This window comes from Triturus cristatus, chromosome 3_1 (assembly GCF_964204655.1).
Source record: "Triturus cristatus chromosome 3_1, aTriCri1.1, whole genome shotgun sequence".
Classification (NCBI taxonomy): domain Eukaryota; kingdom Metazoa; phylum Chordata; class Amphibia; order Caudata; family Salamandridae; genus Triturus; species Triturus cristatus.
The window spans coordinates 948,580,979-948,604,338 of NC_140583.1; the positions used below are offsets into that span (position 1 = coordinate 948,580,979).

Consider the following 23,360-nt stretch of genomic DNA (forward strand, 5'->3'; position numbering starts at 1 on the left):
TGGGGCACTTTCTGGCAGCCCTAGAGGGGTAAGGAATTATTTTGGTTTATATTACCCAGGTGCTGGTTGACAACATGATTTACTCTCAAAGCAGTACTCAGTTTTGCTTGAAGTGGGCGAATATATTCACCTGTTGCAGCACTCAATGTTTATCATGAACAGCACCAAGAAATAAGTGGGACAGCCTGCATGGTTTCCACAGTGCACTCAATGCTTCGATGCTTCAATGCAGCCTTCCATACAGCGAGCCTAGAAGGGTGGTCCAGGGCACTATGCGTGACTAATGCATTTCAATGCGGTGATGCGGACACCAACACTAAAATGCATTAGTCTAACCCCTGATGCGTGGTACTTCACAGGGCTGATATGGCAATGTCATAGTAGAGTGTGCATGATGCACATGATTAGTTCTAAACTCACTGATGCAACTTCTCAAATCAGCCATTTCCAAATACTCATCATGGGTAGGCGCTGCAATATATACACTAGTCCCTGAAAAAAAGTCACAATCTGGAGAAAGACACCGTCTGAATCCTGGTTCACAGAAAGGCTTAGAGCTCAGAAACAGCTCTACAGGAGACAGGAACGGAAGTGGAGATTCAACTACGTTCCGCTGAAGAGAAAGATATATTCACAATCTATTGTGGACTATACAAGAATTACCCTATCATGCTATTTCACCAACAAGATCCAACAAACAAAGAACTCAGCCAAAGAGTTATTCAATACTGTAAAAGATTTAGCCAACCTGCCCGAGAATAAGAATAAGAACTCTAGTCAAGCCTTCTGTAACATGCTTGCAGGAGTTTTCCAGGCCAGGGTGGATAATGTCTTTAATACTTTTGTATCTAATAAACATCTTACTCTATTCTTATGACACTGATTCTTGACCCAGCCCTGATAGCTTAGACACCTTTTCCGCACTTAGCTGAACTAAGAACTTGATCGGTACTAAGTCCACCAAATCAGGCTCCCATCTGGACCTGTGTCCACCCAAGATTGTTCACCTTACCCCAGAAATCATCAGGACCAATTTGGCTGTAATCTTTAATGAGATCATTAAGATAGTACACTTTATGGCAGAATGGAAGAAAGTTTCCATTCTTCCTCTGCTTAAGAAACCCAGCATCAACCCACAAGTGTTCAGTAGTTACAGGCCCATCTCTCGAATAACGTTTCCATCCAAAATCATAGAAAAAGCACTGAAGTTTGAACTTGCTTATTTCATTGATACCAACAAGCTTCTAAATTCTACACAAATTGGATTTAGAGGTGCACATAGCACCGAGTCGGCTCTGATTGTCGCCACAGAAAAGCGTACGTCTATTCTGGACAGGTGTGGCAAAGCTGTTCCGCTTTTATTGGATCTCTCTGCGGCCTTCGATACAGTCAATCATGATCTTTTGATTGACTGACTTATTAACCTGGGCATCAGAGAAACAGCTCTTTCCCATTTCAAATCATTTCTTTTGGAGAAGGAACAATTTGTTGCCATAGAGATATTTAAGTCAGATGCGTTCCACCTGCCATGTGGGGTGCCCCAGGCTTCCTTCCTTAGCCCCACCTCTTTAAATCTTTACGCCATTCCATTGGTTCGGCTAATCAAATCTTTTAGATTCTCTTTGGTCTCATACGCAAACGACACTCAAACAGAAGTCTCTGTATCTAGTGACCCTGAGGAAACAGCAACCAGATTCAACAACTGTAGGAGACAGATAACTGGGTGAAGATTAACTGCCTAAAATTAAACTCTGAGAAAACAAAGGTCCTTCTCCTGGGCAACACCACCTCCGGTTTGTCACCAAGCTGGTGGCCACAAGAATTGAGCTCATTGCACAACCCAGTAAGGAAAGTCAGAAACTTAGGGATGGTTTTTGACAACAGGCTAACATTCGGAGATCTGGTAAGCGCTCTAGCTTCCTCGGTCTTCTTCATCCTGAAAATCATCAGAAAGGTTTGTCTTTTCATTCTCACCGATCTGCAGAAAACTGTAGTTACAGCACTCGCCTTATCCAAATTGGACGATGGCAATGTGTAGGAAGCTGGCTCTGTATATACTTTACCAAAGTGAGGTATAGTGTGCACAGAGTCCAGTGGAACCCAAAAGGTAGGCAGGGGTACAGTAGATAACACCTCACTCTCTATTTGTGGTAGTGTGGTCGAGCAGTAAGGCTTTATCAGAGGACATTGTTAAGCATTTGTTGTACACACTCAGGCAGAAAATGATTTCACACACTCAAAGACTGAACTTCAGACCAATTGTTTTTGTATAAAAATATTCTTTGTTATTTTATTTTCTAGAACCAAGCAAGCCTGGCACAGGTAAACAATAAATACTTTGCAGCAGTAATGTAGTTGTAACACAGTTTGGATTGCAATTATAAATGTACTTTGATTTGATTACAGTAGTGTTACTGATAACGCAAGGCCTTTCAGAATACAGTACATATACTTTGTATAGGATTTTTAGTAAAATGACCAGTAGATTACTTTGCAGATTACTTTTCTTAAACAGTGCAGTATACCTGGATACTGCACTGGGACATTTCCTGTAAACAGGTGAGTAAATGCATTTTTGTTATTTAGGTTTTCCACCACCACATGTAGAAACTTTTTATAGAAAAACAGTCAATGTAATCCTATGGAGGAAAATAGCGTTATCGGTTAACGGGTAAGTACTTAGTTGTGGGAGTTGGCATTCTGGGGTTAGACTCCGGGATCCACCAGGGTCAAGGATGCACTCTTGTTGCGGCACTGGGGCAGCCGGGTGCGGAGTGCTGAGGCCCAATGTTATCCAATAGGGGATAGGGGGCCTTCGGTTGGTGGCTGCTGACGAGCAGGCCACTGGGTTATGGGAAAACAACAGTTGATGGACAGAATGCAGAACAATGTCATACATTCACCCCAGTACAGAGATTTGGGTCTAAATCCATCGTTTTTTTGCTCACCATGCCATTCCAGTTTGAACCCAGCCATATGCAAATCTGTCTTGACCCTGTGCCTCATGGGAACAGTCCAGCCCGAACTGCCAAGCCAGGTCCTCCCTGGACTGGAACAAGCATCCTAGGACCAGTTTCGGGGTTTCACCCCTCTTCAGCCAGGATAGCTTGATTCCAGTGGCATGAAGAGCACGGGAGCAAAGCTTCTGGACTTAAGCTTAGGGCAAATGGGGTTTAGGCCAGCACAAAAGGCGCACTCTCAGCGGCACTGGGGTGGCCGGGTGCAGAGTGCTGTTTTGGCGTCGGGTGCCCTGTAGCTTACAATGGGGAGTCTCCGGTTTGCAAACACACTGCAGGCTCAGGGACGAAGGTCTTCTGGGTGCGACCACCACTTGGCGAGGTAAGGTGGGATGTTGGGTGTTGGTTAGGCACAGTCGGTTGGTCCACCCAAGGCCGTGAGGCAATCGGGTGCAGGGGTGCCTTTTTGGGTTGGATCTTCTTACCAGCTCCTGGTCGTGGTTGGGGGGACCTTCTGGTTTGAGGTTGCAGGTGTCGGTTGGAGACTTGTGGCAGGTCAGGGGTCACCGGATCTTGGGTCAAGATCGCCGGGGAGACCTCCTCTTGGTGTTGGGCCACTCTAACTCGGGCCGTGGGCGCCGGGTGCAGACCCGCAGATCTTTGCGGAGCTGGAGTCTGTTGATGAACAAATCCGGTGTTCACAGGAGACAGCCTTTGGGATGGAAGGCAGGCAGGTCCTCCGGGTTTCTCGAGGTTGCTGGCTGCAGGACACACCAGGATTTTGCTGGAGCAGGTTCGAGGTGGGGACAGGCCGGTAGGGCTGGGGCCAAGTCAGTGGGCGTCCCCCTCCTGTTAGCTTCAGCATGGCTGTACGTTCCTTCTTCTTTTCTTCTTCTAGTTTCTTGTCTGACTTCTTGGTTCAAGGCTTCCCCCTAAAAACTGTATCTAGGGGTCTCTGGGTCAGTAGCCAATGGGCTACTGACCTTGGGGTGACTACACCCTCGGTGTGCTCACCCCATGTGGGGGAATGAGCACAACCCATAATCCTGATTGGGGAGTGCCTGCCATCTGCAAGATGGCGGGCACTGAAGAGTGGGCTTCACATCGCCTCCCCCACCTGAGGGGTGGGATTGGCAGAGGTGGGCACACCTTCTGGGCTGGCTAATTTTTACCGCCTGTCTTCCCACCGAAAAGGAGGGGAGACAGGAAGGGGGCCTGCTCCTGATAGTACGAGAGGCTGGGGGTCGCATTACAAAGGCTGCAAGGCCAATGAAGCTCCCATACCAAAGATGGCTCTTCCTGGCCTGAGGGAGGTGTGACTACCTGGGCTCGGGGAGCAAAGGCTCCCACCCAGGGGTCCAGAAACATGTCTTGTGGTGGCAGCCTGGTGTGTAACAGTCAGGGAACCCACCAGAGGCTGGTCGTTTTTCATGTGGCATCTCTAAGATGCCCTCTGTGTGTATTTTTCATTAAGTCCCACACTGGCATCAGCGTGGCTTTAATGTGCTGAGAAGTTTGATACCAAACTGCTCAGGTTTTATTGCAGCCATATGGTACTGTGGAGTTCGTAATGACAAACTCCCAGCACCATAAACTCTTAATGGCAGCACTTCACTTACAACAATGTCTAAGAATTGACTTAGACACTGTAGGGGTACAGGGCTCATGCACCTGTACACTCACCACTGGTATAGTGCACCCAGCTAAAGGGTTGACTGATGGATCCATGCCAGGGCAGTGGGTTGTAGGCATGGCACACAGGGATGTGTGAGTTGACTCTTCACTTTGTTCTGCACCAAGACACGCAGCATGCAAAGACAGTGTGTGAGTGTGAAGGTACAGGACCTTTAAGGGTGGCACAATACGTGCTGCATCCCTTAGAGGCCTTCCCTGGTCACAGTGCCCTGGGTACCTGTGGTACCATTTACCAGGGTCTGACCTGTGGTCAGAGAGTGCCAATTGTGTGTACAAGGTACAGTTTTGGGGAAAGAACACAGGTTCTGGGAACCTGATTGGCAGGGACCCAAGGCATGTCAAGTCAAAGTGCATCAGTAGTCTGGTAGTCTGGCAACAAGTGGGGGGTTACTGCAACAGAATCCCAGCTTCTCACACAATGCTATCTTTCTTAACATCCAACAGAGATTTTTTTTTTTATAAATTACAAATGGTACAGAACACTTCAGAATGCATTCTCACAGAAACTCCCTAACATCAATACACTTCTCAGGCCCTGGTCAGGCTTCACTGGCTTCCCATTAAAAAATAAAAATTAAAAAAAGGATTTGAATTCAAGTCTCTATGCACTACTTTTACAGCATTACATAATTCTGGGCCAGAATAGTTGAGGAAAAAATTCTGGTGGTACGACCAACCCAGAAAGCTCAGATCCTCCAGCCAAACTCCTAGTGGTCCCCAAGTTCAAACGTGCTTCATGAAAAGGTAGAAGCTTTATCTTGGAAACTGCCAAACTCTGGAATTCTCTCCCCTTGCAAATGAAGGAAAGTCGGAATCCTCGGTCTGTTAGGAAATCCCTAAAAATATGGCTTTTTAATAATTTAAGTAGAAGCTCCATCAATGGTCAAAAGCAACGTCAAGACGCCTAAGGGCATTTGAGCGCTATAAACCTAAAAATCAAATCAAGCCAAAAAAAAGATGCAAACTATTTCACAAAACTAAAAAAATGCAAGAAGCCATCAACCCACCAATGTTAAGCGGAAGGCTGCCTTGCACAGATTACAGGCAATCAGAAGAGCTAAAGTGTTTAGTTCTGAACCGACAGAACTTGAGGATTCTGTCCATGCCAATACAGGGTTTAGTACCTTTAGCAGAAGCCGCATGAGGCGTTGGCTAAACAACCACAAGACGGATTTCCTGATTAAGATGAAAATTAGAAGGCATCAATATATGCATAATGATCTCTCTACGAAATATGGTGAAATGCACCTTAAAATCAAAGTCTGAAGTTTACTATGCCTCTGAGAGATCTAAAGTCCTTGGAGACGAAGCACTGTGCCACAAAGGGCCAGATTTCATAATTTTGATACATACCACAGACACACTTTCAGAGTGGCAGGTGCTCTAAATGACTTTAGTGAGTTGCAACCTTCTTTAAAATCCAGTACAGTCATATGTTGACAGTGTCTTTCCTGGTGGAGGCCAAGGAGAGGTATAAGGCAAACGACTCCCTGATTTATTTTCAGGCTGTAACAGAGACAGATGACTCAATGGAGTACAGCTCTCTAACATCTTCACACTTTACCAACAGGACGAGGGTTGACAGATTGGTGTACTCATGACAACACCAGTCATACTGTGCCTAAAAAGAGCAAAACTTGAAGGATGTCTACAAAATTGTGAGGAGCAGGATTGAGAGGCAGGTGACTAGGCTGTAGGACATGCGGGTGACAGGGTTCTATAGCATCAGTTTTGTGTTTAGTTATGATGGAAGTAGCCCACATCTGTGTTTTTGAATGGATTAGAGCCTCTGAAATGTCACTAGGATATGCATTCACAGCATATCTCTTGCTGTTGAGTTCACTGACAAGTTAAGGTTGCCAATTTCCAAAATAAAAGGTCCCTAGAATAGGAGAGAAGGTAATGTTTTTGCATTTTGCATTTGGGGAAGTTGCGAAAACGTCCATGTTTGAGTTTCATTTCTTTTAACCCTTTAAGTGCTCACGACGGAGCGGTTCCGTCATGAGCCATGGTCGGCGTGTGCTCATGATGGAACCGCTCCGTCATGGCACCCACCCATGGGGGAAGCGCCGACGCTCCCCCCATGGGCAGCCGATCTAGCCACCACAGAGGGGGATGGCAGCGACAGAGCTTCCGCTGCCACCCCGACCAATCCCATGACATCAGCGCGAACCGACATCATCAGGAAGCCCCGGACGCACTGGAAGCCATTTTCTTCCAGGCGTCCAGGGAGGAAGTGTGAGTGTTTGCTGCTTCGGTGGGGAGGGGGTGATTTGTGGAACATTGAGGCTTCGGGGGAGAGGAAAGTGTTTTTCCTCTCCCCAGTCTCAATGCAGGGCATTCCTGCTGCACAATCGTAAACAGCGTTGCAATCGTGCAGCTAATGGCCCCACTAAACACCAGGGATGTTTTTTTCATTTAAAAAAAGCGACCCCTTGGGCAAGGGTCGCTTCCTTAGGGGGCAAAATTATTTAAAGACTTTTCTTTGTTTGGCGTTTCTGGCCCCAGGGGGAAGGGTGGGTGGCAGGAAAGCCCACTAGAGTCGGGGATTTGTAAATAATTAATATGGAAGCGACCCCTTGGGCAAGGGTCGCTTCCAGGGGAGATATTATTTTTAATGTGTATCCTGCCCCCCCGGGGACAGATTGGCATGCTTATTGGCCTTTCTGTCCTCAGGAGGGAGGGGGGGTGGCAGAAATACCCCACTAGACACCAGGGAGTTATTTAAAATTAAAATGGAAGCGACCCCTTGGGTAAAGGTCACTTCCAAGGGGCAGATTTATTTGGTGTGTGTATGATTCCTCCCGGGGGCAGCAGATCGGCCCATTATTTTGGCCTTTCTGCCCCCAAGGAAGGGGGTGGGGGCAGAAAACCCCAGTAGACACCAGGGACTAAAATGGAAGCGGCCCCCTGGGCAAGGGTCGCTTCCAGGGGGCAGATTTTCTGTGTGTGTGTATTCTGCTCCACCCCCCCCCCCCCCCCGGGGGCCGATCGACCAGTATGTTTTGGCCTTGAAACCCCACTAGGCACCAGGGATTTTGTTTTGTGTGTAATGGAAGCAACATGGTTGCTTCCAAGGGGGTAAAGTTAGGTTAATGTGTTTTCTGCCCCCCCTTTTTTGGCCTTTCTGCCCTAGGCGGGGGGGGGGGCAGAAAACCCTACTAGGCACCAGGGATTTATTTCTTTTGCAAGTGGGGCACATTTCTGTCTGCTGATTTCTGCCCCACCTGGGGGACAGATTGGCCTGCCAGACAACCTCACCCGATCACTTGGGCAAGATCACCCCCCATTTTTCTCAGCCCTATTTGAAGGCCCATCTGACAGATTGACCATTTGGGTAGTGACATAGCGTGTTATAATGTTAATTGTTTTATTTCTTGTGAATTGCAATTGTAATGTAATGCTTTATTTCTCCCTTTTTGTTCTAGTTCAAGGCTTTTGCTCTTTAGACTGAACCAGGTTGCGGTTTCGTTACTGGTGGTTCTGCTGTGTGTAGTTGTATGTGTTTGGTAAGAGACTTTTTTTTGTACAATGTAAATTTCTCTGCATGAATGTGTTTTTTGCAAATGGTGTAATAATAATAATAGCTTTTGTTTTTTGAGTGTCAAAAATGTTTTGCATTTGTGCTCGATGTGTATTTTGTTGTCTTGTGAGTAATTGGTTTTGTTTTTTTCTTTCTAGTGGGATATCGTTGGTTTTTTCTGCGTCCCTGCAGAGTAGGTGTGGTGAGTGTAGCTGTCTCTTGCAAGTTAATCATATAGTTTTTGAGTTACTTATTTTGCACAGTGTTGGTTGTTGTTGACGTGTTTGTGCAGTCTCCTTTCTTAGTAAGGATAATGGCTAGTCGCAGGATTACTGCTCAGCAGGTTGTTCGTATGCATTTTGAGTCTTCCTCAGACCATGGTTCAGAGACTGACTCTGCATCTGAGGCAAAGGAGGGAGGGGAAGATTCAGGCAGTGAGTTTTCTCTCCACATGGAATCATCTGATGATGAAGCTACTCTCAGTGCGGATGAAGCTACTCTTAGTGCGGATAAAGTGCCTGTTTTAGAGGAGGACATTGATGTGCAGATAGTGCAGCAAGAGGCATCTGGGCTGCAGCCTGGGGCTGTAAGGCTTCCAGTTGGAAGTGATGACCTCTGGGTTGCCCCAGGCATGGTCCAGCCGGCATTGCCAGACTTTACTGGTGTTCCAAGTTGTAGAGTGAATACAGAAAATGTTTTGCCGATAAATGTTTTTCAGTTGGTTATGGACGATGTATTTTTGGCAGCGATTGTTGAGCAGACTAATTTGTATGCCGAACAGTTTTTGAGGGACAACAGTGCCAGCCTTAGGCCCCACTCTAGAGCTACCCGGTGGACTCCCACAAATCTGGAAGAAATGAAGAAGTTCTTGGGTTTAACTTTTTTAATGGGCTTGCTAAGGAAGCTATCAATGTCTTTATATTGGTCTATTAGTCCCTTGATGGCAACGTCTATATTTCCGGCAGTCACAAGTCGTGATAGGTATTTGTTTCTGCTTCGGATGCTGCATTTTGTCGATAATGGTTTAGCGTTGCCACAATATCACCATGACTGTGACCGTCTTTTTAAGATTCGGCCTGTCATTGATCACTTTGTAGATCGATTTTCTGAGATCTATGCTCCTGGGAAAGAAATAGCAGTGGATGAGTCTTTGGTCTTGTTCAAAGGCCGCTTGGTTTTTAGGCAATACATTCCTAGTAAAAGGGCACGCTATGGAATTAAGCTGTATATGCTGTGTGACAGTAGGACTGGATATGTCTCTAACTTCAGGGTGTACACCGGTAAGGAATCCAGGATTAACCCCCCTGGTTGTCAGTCCACTTTTGGAGAGACTGAGAAAATTGTGTGGGAACTTGGTAGAGGACTTTTTTTTTTTTTACAAAGGCCACCATTTATATGTAGATAACTTCTACACTGGTGTGCGGTTGTTCAGGGAATTGGCCAAAGTGGATACTGTTGCTTGTGACACAATCGCTCTAACCGTAAAGGATTCCCAAAAGAACTTGTTTGTCAAAAGCTTGTGCGGGGACAGTGCGTTGTGTTGCGAGGAACTTCTAGCTGTGAAGTTTTCAGACAGGAGAGATGTCTACATGCTGACTACCATCCATGATGAAAGCACTTCACCTGTGACTGTTTGGGGGCAGGTTGCTGAAGCGCGCAAACCTGTGTTCATTTTAGACTATAATAGGCACATGGGTGTTGTTGATAGAGTAGATCAGAGGTTGGAACCTTACACTGCTCTTCGTAAGGCTTACATTTGGTATAAGAAGTTGTTTATCCATCTTTTCCATTTGGCATCCTTTAATGCTTTTGTTGTATTCAAGGATTCTTGTCCTGAGTCAAAGATGACTTTTGCTAAGTTTCAGGAGTCTGTAATAGACAGCCTTGTCATAGCGGAACAGGCAAGTGTTCCTAGAGTTGAAGTGGAGGAGGATGTGGACAGATTGAAAGATCGCCACTTTCCTGATCAGATTCCTCCCACACCCTCCAAAGACTTTCCCAGTAGGAGATGTAGAGTCTGTTGGGCGAAGAGGTACGCGGAAGGAGACTCGTATGTACTGCCTCGAGTGTCCTAACCCTGCGCTGTGTGTGCCTGCTTGTTTTAGAATGTACAACACGCAATATTATTTTTGGGAGCATCCATGAGTGGTAAAGTGAACTGCCTGGTCTCTATTGTCTTATATTTTTTGTTCAGTTTCAAGGTTGGCATTTGTGCAATATATTTAGTTTCTGATTTTGTGTTAGTAGATTTGTATCTATTTGCAATTTGTTTCTGTTTTCTTTTTTGCTTAAAAAAATCCTAAATGTGATGGCGGTGTGTGTAGGCTGGCACTTGGCTGGTGGTGTCCGTGGACTGGCGCTTGGCTGGCGGTGTGCCTGGACTGGCGCTTGGCTGACGGTGAGCCTGGACTGCCGCTTGGCCGGCGGTGAGCCTGGACTGGCGCTTGGCTGGCGGTGAGCCTGGGCTGGCGCTGTGTGAGTAGTGACTTGCTGCTGGTCACTACACACACTGCTAGCCAAACGCCACTCCACGCAATCCGTGAGCTGGTATGGTTGCTGTGTCAGGAATGTGGGCGTGTGAAAGTGATGGGCCCTTGAATGGCACTGCCTGCTGGTGTGAGTGTTTTAATGTGCTGGGCCCGCGGCTGGCGGTGTGAATGGTTTTGTATGTGTCACACGTATGAAAGGTGTATGAATTACCTGTAAAGAGGTTGGTGCCTTGTCGTGGCTTAACAGCTCACGAGCTGTGAGTCAATGGTTCAGTTTATCGTCCTTTCAATTATTAACAGTGCATTTCATTTTTGTGAAATCTCTGGTTAATACAACTGTATATACTGAACCATCACTCATTTTACTCGGGAGACTCAGGGGAACGCTGTGGGGTAGGACATTTGTGCCGGCACGGTGATTCCAAACAAAAATATGTGGAAAATGTGTTGGTTTTTTTAGCCACATTTGAGGTTTGCATGGCATTCTGGCTAGGAAAACGTTGGTGGATCCACGCAAGCCATACCTCATTGGACTCCCCCTGGTGTCTAGTTTTCAGAAATGTTTGGGTTTGGTAGGTTTCCCTAGATGGCTGCCGAGCCTGAGGCCAAAACCCCAGGTGCCCCACCCCCAAAACCAGGTAGTTTTGTTATAGGTAATTTTGAAGTCTCCACAGTACGATTTGGGCCATTTTCTGTTGCAGCTACTATGCCTACCCACACAAGTGAGGTACCATTTTTATCAGGAGACCTGGGGGAAAGCTGGGTGGAAGGAAATGTGTGGATCCACACAGTTTCCAGAACTTTCCCACACGGAAATTTGAGAAAAAAATTGTTTTTTTAAGCGAAATTTGAGGTTTGCAGGGGATTCTGGGTAGGAGAATGTTGGGGGACCCACGCAAGCCATATCTCGCTGGACTACCCCGGGTGTCTAGTTTCCAGGAATGTTTATGTTTGGTAGGTTTCCGTAGAGGGCTGCCGAGCCCCGGGCCAAAAACTCATGGGGCCCCCCTTGCAAAACCAGGTTGGTTTGTGATAGGTAATTTTGATGTTGCGTCAATAAGTTTTGGGCCCTTGCCTGTCACAGGTCCTTGACCCACCCACGTGAGTGAGGTTCCATTTTTATCGACAGACCTGGGGGAACGCTGGGTTGGAGGAAATTTGTGGATCCACGCAGATTCCAGAACTTCCCCACAAAGATATTTGAGAAAAAAATGATTTTTTCAGCAAAATGTGAGGTTTGCAAGGGATTCTGGGAAGGAGAATGTTGGGGGACCCACGCATGCCATACCTCGCTGGACTTCCCCGGGTGTCTAGTTTCCAGAAATGTGTGGGTTTGTTAGGTTTCCCTAGATGGCCGCCGAGCCCAGGGCCAAAAACTCATGGGACCCCCCTTGTAAAACCAGGTTGGTTTGTGATAGGTAATTTTGATGTTGACTCAATAGGTTTTGGGCCCTTGCCTGTCGCGGGTACTTGACCCACCCACGCACGTAAGGTAGAGCTAGGGTTCAAAAACTACAACTAGGCACTTTGCAAAAAAAAGGGTCATTTTTCACTGTGAAAATGTGGTGTGTCCACGTTGTGTTTTGCGCCGTTTCCTGTTGCGGGCACTAGGCCTACCCACACAAGTGAGGTACCATTTTTCTCGGAAGACTTTGGGGAACGCGGGGTGGGTGGAAGTTTGTGGAGCCTCGCAGATTCCAGAACTTTCCACCAAAGAAATGTGAGGACATTTTTTTTTTTTGACACATTTTTAGGTTTGCAAGGTATTCTGGGTAACAGAACCTGGTGAGAGCCAGTCACCCCATCCTGGATTCCCCTGGGTGTCTAGTTTTACAGTTTAAAAAAATTTATAGGTTTGCTAGGTTTACCTATGTGCCGGCAGAGCTAGGGTTAAAAAACGACAGCTAGGCACTTTGCAAAAAAAGTGTAATTTTTTATTGTGAAAATGTGGTGTGCCCACTTTCCGTTTTGAGCCGTTTCCTGTCGTGGGCACTAGGCCTACCCTCAAAAGTGAGGTACCATTTTTATCGGGAGACTTAGGGTACCACAGTATTGCAGAGCCACTGGTATTACTACCTATTTGACTTTCGATGCATTTCTGCCTTCCAAATGAAAGACAATGTGTAAAAAAGAAGTCATTTTGAAAAATGACCTATAATTCTCATGCTAGTATGGGTACTCCCAATTTCAGAAATGTGCAAATGTCTACTGTTTCAAAACTCTATATTTTGTTCCCATTTCAGAAATACATAGGTGTCTTTCATATCGATTTTTCCATGTATAAATTTTCCAATAATAATTGCTATATACCCGGTACATAATAAAAAACCATTGCAAGACGCTGCTCAGTTATTGGCTCTGGGTTCGTCGGGTTCTTGGTGAACCTACAAGTCCTATATATCCCCCACAACCAGAAAGGTCCAGCGGATGTAATGGTATATTGCCTTCAAGCAGCTGTCATAATTAGAAGAAGTTACAGGTGAAAACGTTGACACAAATGGCTGTTTTTTACAACTAATTTTCAATTTTTCCTATATGTAACGGTTAGCTTTGATAAAGAATCCTTGAATGATCTACACAAATGACCCCTTGCTGAATTCAGGATTTTGTCTACTTTTCAAAAATGTATAGCTTTCCAGGATCGATTATTGCTTTCATATCCATTTCTACCATTAACTGGAAGGAGGTTGGAAGCACAAAAAATAGCAAAAATAGGCTATGTCCCAGAAAAATGCCAAAACTGTGTAAAACATTTTGGTTTTCTGAAAGCTGGTGATTTCAGCACCACAACCCCTTTTTTGATATCATTTACAGGGGAAAAACAAGACGTAGCCCTTTTTTCCAATTTTTCCACAAAACAGCCCCCAAAATGTAGCTGTATTTTGGCTAATTTCTGGGTCCCCTCCAGGCGAATCCACAAACCCTGGGTACCTTTAGAATTCCCATGATGTTGGAAAAAAAGGACACAAAGTTGGCGTGGATACCTTATGTCAGTGTTTCCCAAACTGTGGTCCGCGGACCTCCAGGGGTCCTTGACACATTCCCGGGGGTCCTCAGGCAGTAATTTTAAAAGCACACAAAAGTTCCTCATAGAATTAGCAGTTTTCCAGCAACAATAAAAGTGTCAAGATAACGTCAGTGATTAATGTACCTGCTGGAGAGAGATGAGAGTTGTGTCAAGTGGCAGCTTTGACTTATCTAATGTAGCAAAGAACGTGTACCATGCATTTTGAAAAACAGTTTATGTGCATAAGGTTAGTGGGTTACTGCTTTTGTTACAGAGATTCTTTTGTTACTGTGCAGTTCATAAGTGACAATAGTAATCTAGCACAGTGACCTATAAATTGTCATCAAAGAGCTGCTTGCAAACTGCATAGTACAAGTTTTTTTCAAGTCTTTCAGTATCCTGATGCTGCTAAAAAGGTTTATTTGGGTGGAAATACATTTTTATTGTTAAAGTCAATGCTAACCACTGTGTTATGTTCTGAATCCTGAGTTTGTGCTTCTCCAGACCAAGCACTCTTTAAAAATGTCTACCAGTATGAATTACTTGTGAATCCTACACCTTGTAGTCGCATTTGCCTTATGTAACATTTTCTATACACTGATTTACACGTATGAATCATTGTCTCTATGGGGCAGAAACAAGCCATTTGGCACTTTCAAAGCACAGGGATGCAACAAATTTACAACAATATGTTGCATTTCTGTGCTTCCCCCTGCGCTGGCGCACAAACTGCTGCCATGCGCCCGCACAGGCACATTTGCACCATGGTGCAAGAATGCCTGTGTCGTGGGGAGATTGTTTATGTGCAGGAAGGGAACCCTTCCTGCATATAAACAATTAGAAATGGCATTTTTCAACTTCTAAGTGTGCTGCATTAGCACACCTAGAACTTGCGAAACGTCATTGTTTTACGGATTGTTTATGTGCAGGAAGGGACACCTTCCTGTACATAAAACAATCACCAGAGGTGATATCCTCTTTCTATGCGTGCTGCAGAATGCAACACGTATAGAAAGAGGAAAAGAACGAGGAAAAATGAATAAATTTCTCCTTGTTGCGCCTCCATACGCCTCCCCTGGGGTGGCGTAGCATTCAGACACATTTCTATATTTCCAGATTTACGATTCCTCGTAAATCTGGAAATGTGTCTGGTTCCATGGGTGTTGCGTGGTAACGCTCACAGCAAGACTCATGGAACGTCCCTTTCACGCAAAGTGCTGTGTGCAAATGTGCCATATTTACAAGAGCAGGAAAAGTCACGCAGGGTTGCTTTTCCTGGCTTGGAAATATGGGGCACTAAAATGGGTCACCGGTGTGTCACTTTTTGTGACGCACCCGTGGCACAAGGGGCTTGTAAATCTGCCCCTATATGTGTGTGATGTAAAGTGCTCTGACATCCTTCAATGGTATGAGAGATGCTATAAAACGAATGAAATACATGTGACAGCGGGGCTATGGAGAGATGAGAGCCACTGTTGGAGGGTGATAATAAGGGAATCATTGAAGAACCCCAACAAAGATGGTCGTATCCTGGTGCATAGCAAGGGCATCATTTACTATTCTTTAAAAGCGGATACAATTCAATATACAATGATAAATTTGTTGTAAAATGCACCATTGTTTCCTAAATTTTCTTGGGGGGAAAGCCTCCCAAAGCCCCGTTTGTAGTGGTCAGGCTCACTCACTGCACTTGGTGTGCACTGTATGGGGACTGGTCTGAAAACATTTGCCTGGGCTGCTTTGGGTTTCCAGTCTGGCCCTGGCAGGAGCTTCATACTGCAAAATAAATCCAACCATTTAAAAGTTAGTCATGGAGATGCAGCACTAACCCTCCTGTTTTTTGCAAATGTTTTTCAATATAAAATACTAACATTTTTAGTAATTCGAGTATTTGTTTTGTCTGCAGACATGTGTTTAATGTTTTCGAATTACTGTTTTAATGTTTGAAATTTAAATCATACAAATTTCTTGGTGGTCCCCGGCTTCCAGTGGTGACTAAATGGGGGTCCTCAGGAGTAAACAGTTTGGGAACCACTGCCCTATGTGGTCAAAAAGTTACAGGGGCCTAAGTGCAAGCTACCCCAAATAGCCAAAAAAAGGCTTAGCAATTCGTTAGGAATGGTCAGTAAAAATCCCCATTGTGTCCCTCCCCTGCATTTAGAGTTACCAAGATTTCTGGTAATTTTGGATGGGGATTATGAGATTGTGGGGAATAACATGCATAAATCAAACTCCTCGTTCTGATTTTGACATTTTTTCCATTCAAAGACTTTGCCTGCTTGAAGCCAGTTAAACGTCCAGGTGGAATACCATTGAGCAGCGGGTTTCCCGCATAAGTCATTCAGATCGTATGGTATATAAGAAGAAGAAACTCATGATTCTCCATGGCATGACAGTAAGCAGCCAGAAGGAAACAGAAGCCTGACATCCAAATTTGAGAGTAGAAAAGACAGTCAAATAACCACTATTTGAAAACTATTAGTATACTGGTCAAAAAATATAATTTTTGAATTCTGTTTTCATGTGAAATGTACAGTATTGTAGGGGAATGGTGACCGCTTAGAGGGGTGACATATTTACCTGAACCTTGCGGGCGACAGAGGTGTCGGTGGGAACATTCCGGGCTCAAAGGAGTCAAAGTAGGTCACGGTCCAAGAGAAGCTGCAGCAGGACAGCCCGGCTGTGAGGGACAGCACCAGCAGACTCCAGAAGCCTTAAAACAAGAGTATTAAAAGCGGAATCATCAGAGATTGAAAATGTTTGAAGAAGATCGATTTCAAGGCTCAAAGACGATCTCTATACACTTTTGAAAGAGCAACATGTCCTTAAGGGTTTTCCCTTTAAATAAACATATGAATGTACAATTCATATACAAACAATGTAGGTCACCCAATATTTTTTTCTGTAAATAAGTAGCAAGTGTTTCCAAACATGAGAGATCCGCGTCACAATCGTACTGGAAACCAATTTAGAGTTTCATCGTCTGATCCAGGTACAGCATTCCAATCCTCTAGTTTATTTCTAGGTTCAACAAAACAATCTAGAACCAAAACTAAAACAGGATTGTTTATTGGGACACAGATTCCAAATCTACATGGATAGTGAAGACCACTATTTACATTCTTTTAATCATAGGCCTCAGACAGGTTCTTAATTCAGTACAGCAGAATCCCCACCCCCAAATTCAGCAATCAAATACAGTCAAATACATGTAGGCCACAATGAATGTGACTATTTCCAGCGGCAACCATGTGGCTGATTACCAACAGAAACAGCCGTTTTGGAAAGGAAACCTCACCCACTTCATTTGTGGCATGCTTCATCATTGGTAACCTTACCCTGTCCGAGTAAGATAATACTAACACATATCTGCCAACTTGCAGAACAATATCACAGTGAAGAGGGGGCGAGGCCTCGTGCCAAGAAGTACCTAAGAGGCACTTTTGAACCCCACCCCGCCTCCAATCCCCCATCCCATACAAAAACAAAAGAAAGTTTGCTGAGGCTGGTGGCGATATCCTGGGGTGTTTTCACACCCAATAATGGACATCGCAGTAAAAAGTCTCAGAAAACGAGATGGAAAACCACTATTTACAGCGGTTTACAGCTCATTTTCCTTGCCACCGTGTAAGATCGGCTCCTTACTGGGAGACTGTGTGATGGGAGCGGATATCGTGTCACACGGTGGAATCGTGTGAGTTGGCAGGTATGCTACCGGGACGGACTCCACCTCCGATTGCGAGAGATCTTTATAAGAGGGTACTGAATAGGACAAAGGGATCCAGGCTATTAACACTGCCCTAGGGTAAACACAAAGATGTTCTTGTTCTTATGGAACCCTGGGAATGATCCAAAAAGGAGAGTGGTTGGATACGTTGAGGGAAAAGATATTAGCAACTAAAATTCAGCATAATGGAGTAAATGACGATACCATCAACAGTTATGCTTTAGTTTACATAAAAAAAATAATCTTTAATCAACAAGTACGTAAAACAAAGAAGTTAACACTAAGATACACAGGAAAGAAGGAAAAATACGTGCTTCACATCTTCTGGGGCCAAGATATGACCCCAAACATTACTATAGATTTTAAGAACCAGGCGCTAATCATTGGTCCCATATGTAATGGTGCATTTCAATATAGATGCGTTTATGTACCCCCAAAGAGGCGACAAAGAGCATGTGCAGATAAGAAGCGCGCTTCGTTGTAGCGCTGCGAGTAAATAAGGATCAGGGAGACCAAGGGTAGGAGGAGGCCTCAGGGCCATGTGATCAGGGAGAAGCAGACTAAACGATCGGTCCTTTAAACAAGGAACAAAGGAAAAAAATGCCTCCAGTTAAAAGCTGTTCGGAAGACAACATAATAGAATAACAGCAGATACCTGCACAATCCCACAATGTGTTCTCTTTCAGGGAATGGTTTGAATCAAGTCTGGGAACTCCAGAAAAGCTTAAGTCTCTAGTTCTTAGCAGAAGCGAAACTCTTACAAAGGTGAGCAAGGAATATAGATTCGGGGAATCGGTGCCAAACCCTAGTCTTTGGGTACCAGTTTGGGATCAATGGATAGAATAACACCACAAAAACGTGCAGCCAAAAAACCCACCACCCAAAGAACTAGGATCCCACACAGCAAAGTAAGTGGAATTTCTGATGTTGATATCCTGGTGATTCAGTGTTAGGTCATCGGTGAGTGGTTAGGGACTCAGTTGACAGGAGTCAAGTAACCAGATAAGGACTCCACTGTTCACCTTGCTGGCTCCTCTGCTTTTTTTTTTTTTTTTAAGAGCTGATGAAAATAGTGAGCACGTTCTCACTATTACGTAAGAAGCATAGTGAGCACGTTCTCACTATTATGTATGAAGCATGCTTATCCTTTAGGAGCCTGTATTTTAGAATCTGAAACAGCATAGACTATAAGGATGGTTCAAGCGTACAGAAATCAGGGAAAACTTTCTCTAGCCAGTGAACCAAGATCACTCAACAGGTGACACGAAGGTCTACTGCCGCAAGGCCCTTTTGGGGCTAAGAAAGAGGAAATACATGCACCCTACAGAAAAGGGACGGACTGTAGACGGCATAGCCTCGCATTTGACAAGCGATGTAGCAGGTACATCATCAGAATGCTCTTTGTTTTATTGTGTGTATTTGGACTGTGGCAACATACTGGCTTCTGGCTGGGCTTGGGGTGTTTAGAGGTCCTCATGAATGCTCTCTCAGTCAGTTGGGCCTTCTCAAAGTCTTTCCAAAGACCAGGCCACTCTATCATGAAGGGACAGTGCAACTTCATAACAAGCAGACACATTTCAGCTACACATCAAGCATGCAAGTTCTCCCTTTCTTTTCACAATAACAAAGAGATTCTGTTGGCTTGTCCGACTTCGGTCCAGTGTGGAGGGAAAATTGGCATTCAGCAGGAACACTAGTCTCACCTAGAATTTTGTGCAGTCCTTCTTGATGTCAAGATGACAAATAGGAGTATTGGCTGAGCGATCCAGAAATTATACCCATTTGGTGGGCAAGATGGGATACCAGAGCATTCCACAGTGCCTACAACTTTAAAGATTTGATTAGCTCTTCCAGCCCTAGGCTACCATTCTTCTGCTGTTAGTGGCCAGATATTGTGACCGCTTGTGCCTGAATCCACAAGTTGACTAGTTTTGATTGTCCCAGGTTTGTGACAAGTATCCTTCTGCAGGCCAGCATATGCCAATATTGCCAAAAGAAATGTTCACAACAGGGGAAGTCCACACTCGGACAAAGGAATGGGCTAGATATTTCGCACCCCCATGGGGGGGCTGGGGGAGGAGAGGAGAGAGATCTCTCCTGGGGTCAAAATTCTACAAAATAGGGAGGAGGGCCAATCAGACCCCCCCCCCTACCCTTTGTTGGGTCTCGCCTAGGCAGGACTTGCACTGTCCCTTCGAGACATGCTGTATTCAGGTATGGACTTGAAGCTCCGCCCACTCTCCACCCATCTTTTTAATTGGCTGCTGTCACTGTCCTTTGTACATGTTGGCTTTTGATTTGTTAATAGGCTTATTAGTCCTCCTTAGTACCTTTCTCTCTTCTTTTACCTTCCACGAGGACCGGCCCTTCTACATGTGTTGTTATTCGGTATGCTTTATTCACAGTCTGTCAGCTCCATTTTCTTACATGACTTTTGCCTGCCACTACAGGCAGGATACCTCTCCTGCAACGTAATGATTTGTTTTTTACTAACTCAGCGCGGCATCCGCTTTAAGGACATGGCACTATAACTTTTAAATATGCTCCAACCCCCCTTCCCCCACCCTCACCTTGTAAGGACGCTGCGCATCGTGGTTCGTGCCTCAATTGTTTCAGGCACCTGCTGTAAATACTGATTTATTGTAATGTGCACCATGAATTGGAAGAAAACGAAGATCGAAAACAGGGAGAGCGGAGTTCGGTACTATTTCAACAATCGTAAAGAGCATTGAACATTTCGCTGTAGACACTTTCTCCATGTGCCATTGTTCCCTCTCCCTCCTCATGGCTTCCAGCGCGCACTCTGCTTAATTTCACCCACAGACTGGGCTTTTGGCCATTTCTGGGCCGTAAGTCTAGGTGACTGTTTTATTACATTACTGGAAGGAGCGAAGTCCGATTAGGCTGATGACCGTGTGTTTATTACACCCCTTCCATTTTGGGCATGCCCAATGTTTATCCAATGGGCATTGATACAATTGGCAGAGTGTTATTAATACCACTGAATGAGTAGCATTGATACCACTGGATAAGGGCTTACAGCTACAACGAGTTGGATTATTGCAATGCAATAGGTCTCGCAGAGCTGTTGGCGTCAACGTTGTCACCATCTTTTCAGTTTCACGCTCCTCCCTGCCGAAGAACTACTAATCCCACTTGCCTCACTGAGTTCCGCTTTCCTGCTTGCGTCTTGTCACGAAATTTGTGTTTAAAAATGGACTATGCGAACTATTACCTTACATAACGAACACAATATCTACCAATGTGTTAAACAAAGGTTCTAAATTCAACTGTGCTGCAATCCTGACGGGAGTTTTGAAACTGCCACCCTCAGGGTTTCCAAAATGTCCTTTTTGTATCCATCCACACGATACAGTCATGAATGTTGCTTTCTCAGGGCTTTAATAATTCTTTCAAATGAATTTTGTGATTTGTTCAAATTCCAGTGAAAATAATTCCATATTAAAAACATGTTCATGATATGGCATCTGTATATACAGTTGAGAGGAGTTCCCCGCCTGGGTGTACTTTTCTCGAGACACAACGTTCAAGCAAGCTTACTTCTTGAGCAGGTTTAAACCTTAGAACTAGTAAGTATTAAGCTCTCATTATATAGTGCTGAAATTCTATACTGTGAATAACATTTTTTTTGCAAAAAAACCCAATCCTTCTTGATTCAGTTACCTTTCTTTTCCATACAGAATCATAATTTGATAATTCAATACTTCTCGCTTTTGGCCCACATTGTCCAATAGTGAGCTGTTCTACACACTTCTGTCGAAGGATTCCCTGCAAGATGCTTCCTGTAACTCCCACAGTCTGAAAATTCAACTAGCGAATGAACAATAAATCTCATTTGGAGAGAAAAGTGCTTTCGTGGCTGTTTTAGCTAAAATTCCTAAATACCTCAAAGTTTTATGCAATCATGCTGTATACTTTAGTTTATTAAACTGTTATTTTGTTTTTGTTGGGCGAAGTTTGTGTGAAAAATACCCAACGCCAAACATTCTGAGTTGTTTAACCAAAGGTTAAACCAAAACTGTATTTAACTACACCTTTCCTAACCATATTTGTGCAAGTACAGTAACTCTATATAAAGAAAAAAATAAGAAGTTTGCCTATTGTAAAAATACAGTATGATTGGTGTTGAGCTCCTTTGCAGGCATTGCTGTAGCTCACCAGGTTAGTAAAAGATTAGCCTAAAAGTTGGAGCAATAGTATAGGACAGTTTGCCTTCTGTTTTAGAAGTTGCTACAAAAAGATTGCCAATCCCTAGGAACGCTGAATCTAGCTCTAAAGGTGTCAGCACAGATGATTTCTTGCTGTTTAGTTCAAGTAAAACCTCCATTCCTCTTAACAGTCTTGGCTCCGTTGTGCTGGAATGATTTCAGACACTCTATGTTCGCTGAAAGCACTTGGAGTGCTGGCCTTTGCCTACAGGAACAAGAAATATAGATTTCACAAAGTACTGGGGCATTTAGTGATACCTGTCTGGAAATATGTTGATATACAATCCACATATCCGTCGACTGTTGTACAAGTGATGGATCTGTCTACTTTTGGCTCATTGCCATTTAACCCTAAGGAGAGGAGAATAGTTTAACTTTGTCCAAGGCACTGGCACCATTGGCACAAGGGACACTGCCTGCACCAACACGGACTACAATGAAATCACAGAAACTGTATGAACAAGCATTTACAATGCAATAGGTCTCGCATTTGGGAGAGTTTGAGCTACTGGCATTGGAAAGGACAATCAATAAAAGGCATTGTAATTAGGGCTCCCGGTTTTATGGTATTTATTTTTATGCCATTTCCGTCTATTTATCTGTATTTATTTTTTGGGCATTTTTTCTGTATCTATCCACATTTATTTTTGCCACACGCAAAAGACGACGCTACAGCTAGTATTTTTCCACTTTTATGTAAATTGAAAACACAGCGAAAATAAAATGCCTTTCTACACTTGAAGTTGAAGGCATTGAGTAAACTTAGTGCTGTACTACTTCTATAATATACAAGAAATGCATTGCATTTGTTAGTATCACAATATTTTTTAATGTTTCCTTACCGGTGCTTTGGTAGCCATAGTTCATTCAGGGCCCCTGTTCTCTTTTAAACTGCTTGTCATTGGATTAAAAATGAAATCAAACAGCCCAGAGCACACCGAGCAAGTGCTAAAATCTACAGAGCTCCTAAACTGGATGTGCTCTCAATGTCGAACCCCCACTGATTTTTAATTGCTGGACTGGAACCATCTCAAAAGGATACAGGCCTTTCTGTGTCTCTAAAGTAGTAAGGAAAAGCAGTGCTGCAGGCCGAAAAACAGCCCCTGCCAACAGTAAGGTACCAACCCCCTTGCCCCCCCATGATTAATGTACTTGATTTATGTCGGGCTATCAGTGAACATCATTGGCAAATTACACAAGGCCACAAGTTCCCCACAGTACTCTGGCTGGGGAAAGGATATTTCCTTCTCTATTACATTCTACTCTCGGTATTCTCCCACTCATCTGCACTTCTAGTCTGTCTCACTCTTGTCACTTTTGTCCTACTTTCCTCTTCCTTCTTTCTCAGTTTTTAGCCTGTCCCTATCTTGCTCTGGATTAAAGTAAGTCCAGGCTCCCAAATAAAATGTGTTCTGGGTGACACCTTCACAGACGAGGTGCTGCAAGTACTGCAGGAGTGAGGGGGAAACAGGTCAGGACCTTAGTTCAACAGGTGCAGTGTGCTCTTGGGCAGATGTGTACACGTGTGTACTCCTTCTGAGTGCAATAAAATGAGTAAGATATAGTTGGGCGTTAGTGGCAGTAGTTATTTGTAGCTCTGTGAAGCTGCAAACCTGAAACAGCAAGCGCTATATAAATGGATACGTTGTTGTCACATTACACTCGGTGCTGGAAAACGCATCTCTGTAGCTTGTGTTTGCCGTGTCTTTGAACCATGGCAAGGGGTGGAAAGG

General features: G+C 44.4%; 1 protein-coding gene across 1 annotated transcript in view; it reads right to left on the reverse strand.

The window, feature by feature from the left end:
* Nucleotides 1-23,360, reverse strand: part of ARL6IP6 (ARF like GTPase 6 interacting protein 6) — a 214,283-nt gene that overhangs the window by 26,804 nt on the left and 164,119 nt on the right. The window contains exon 3 of the mRNA XM_085645534.1: nucleotides 16,252-16,384. Within this exon, the coding sequence (XP_085501660.1) occupies nucleotides 16,252-16,384 (133 nt within the window). The remainder of the gene's footprint in view (nucleotides 1-16,251; nucleotides 16,385-23,360) is intronic.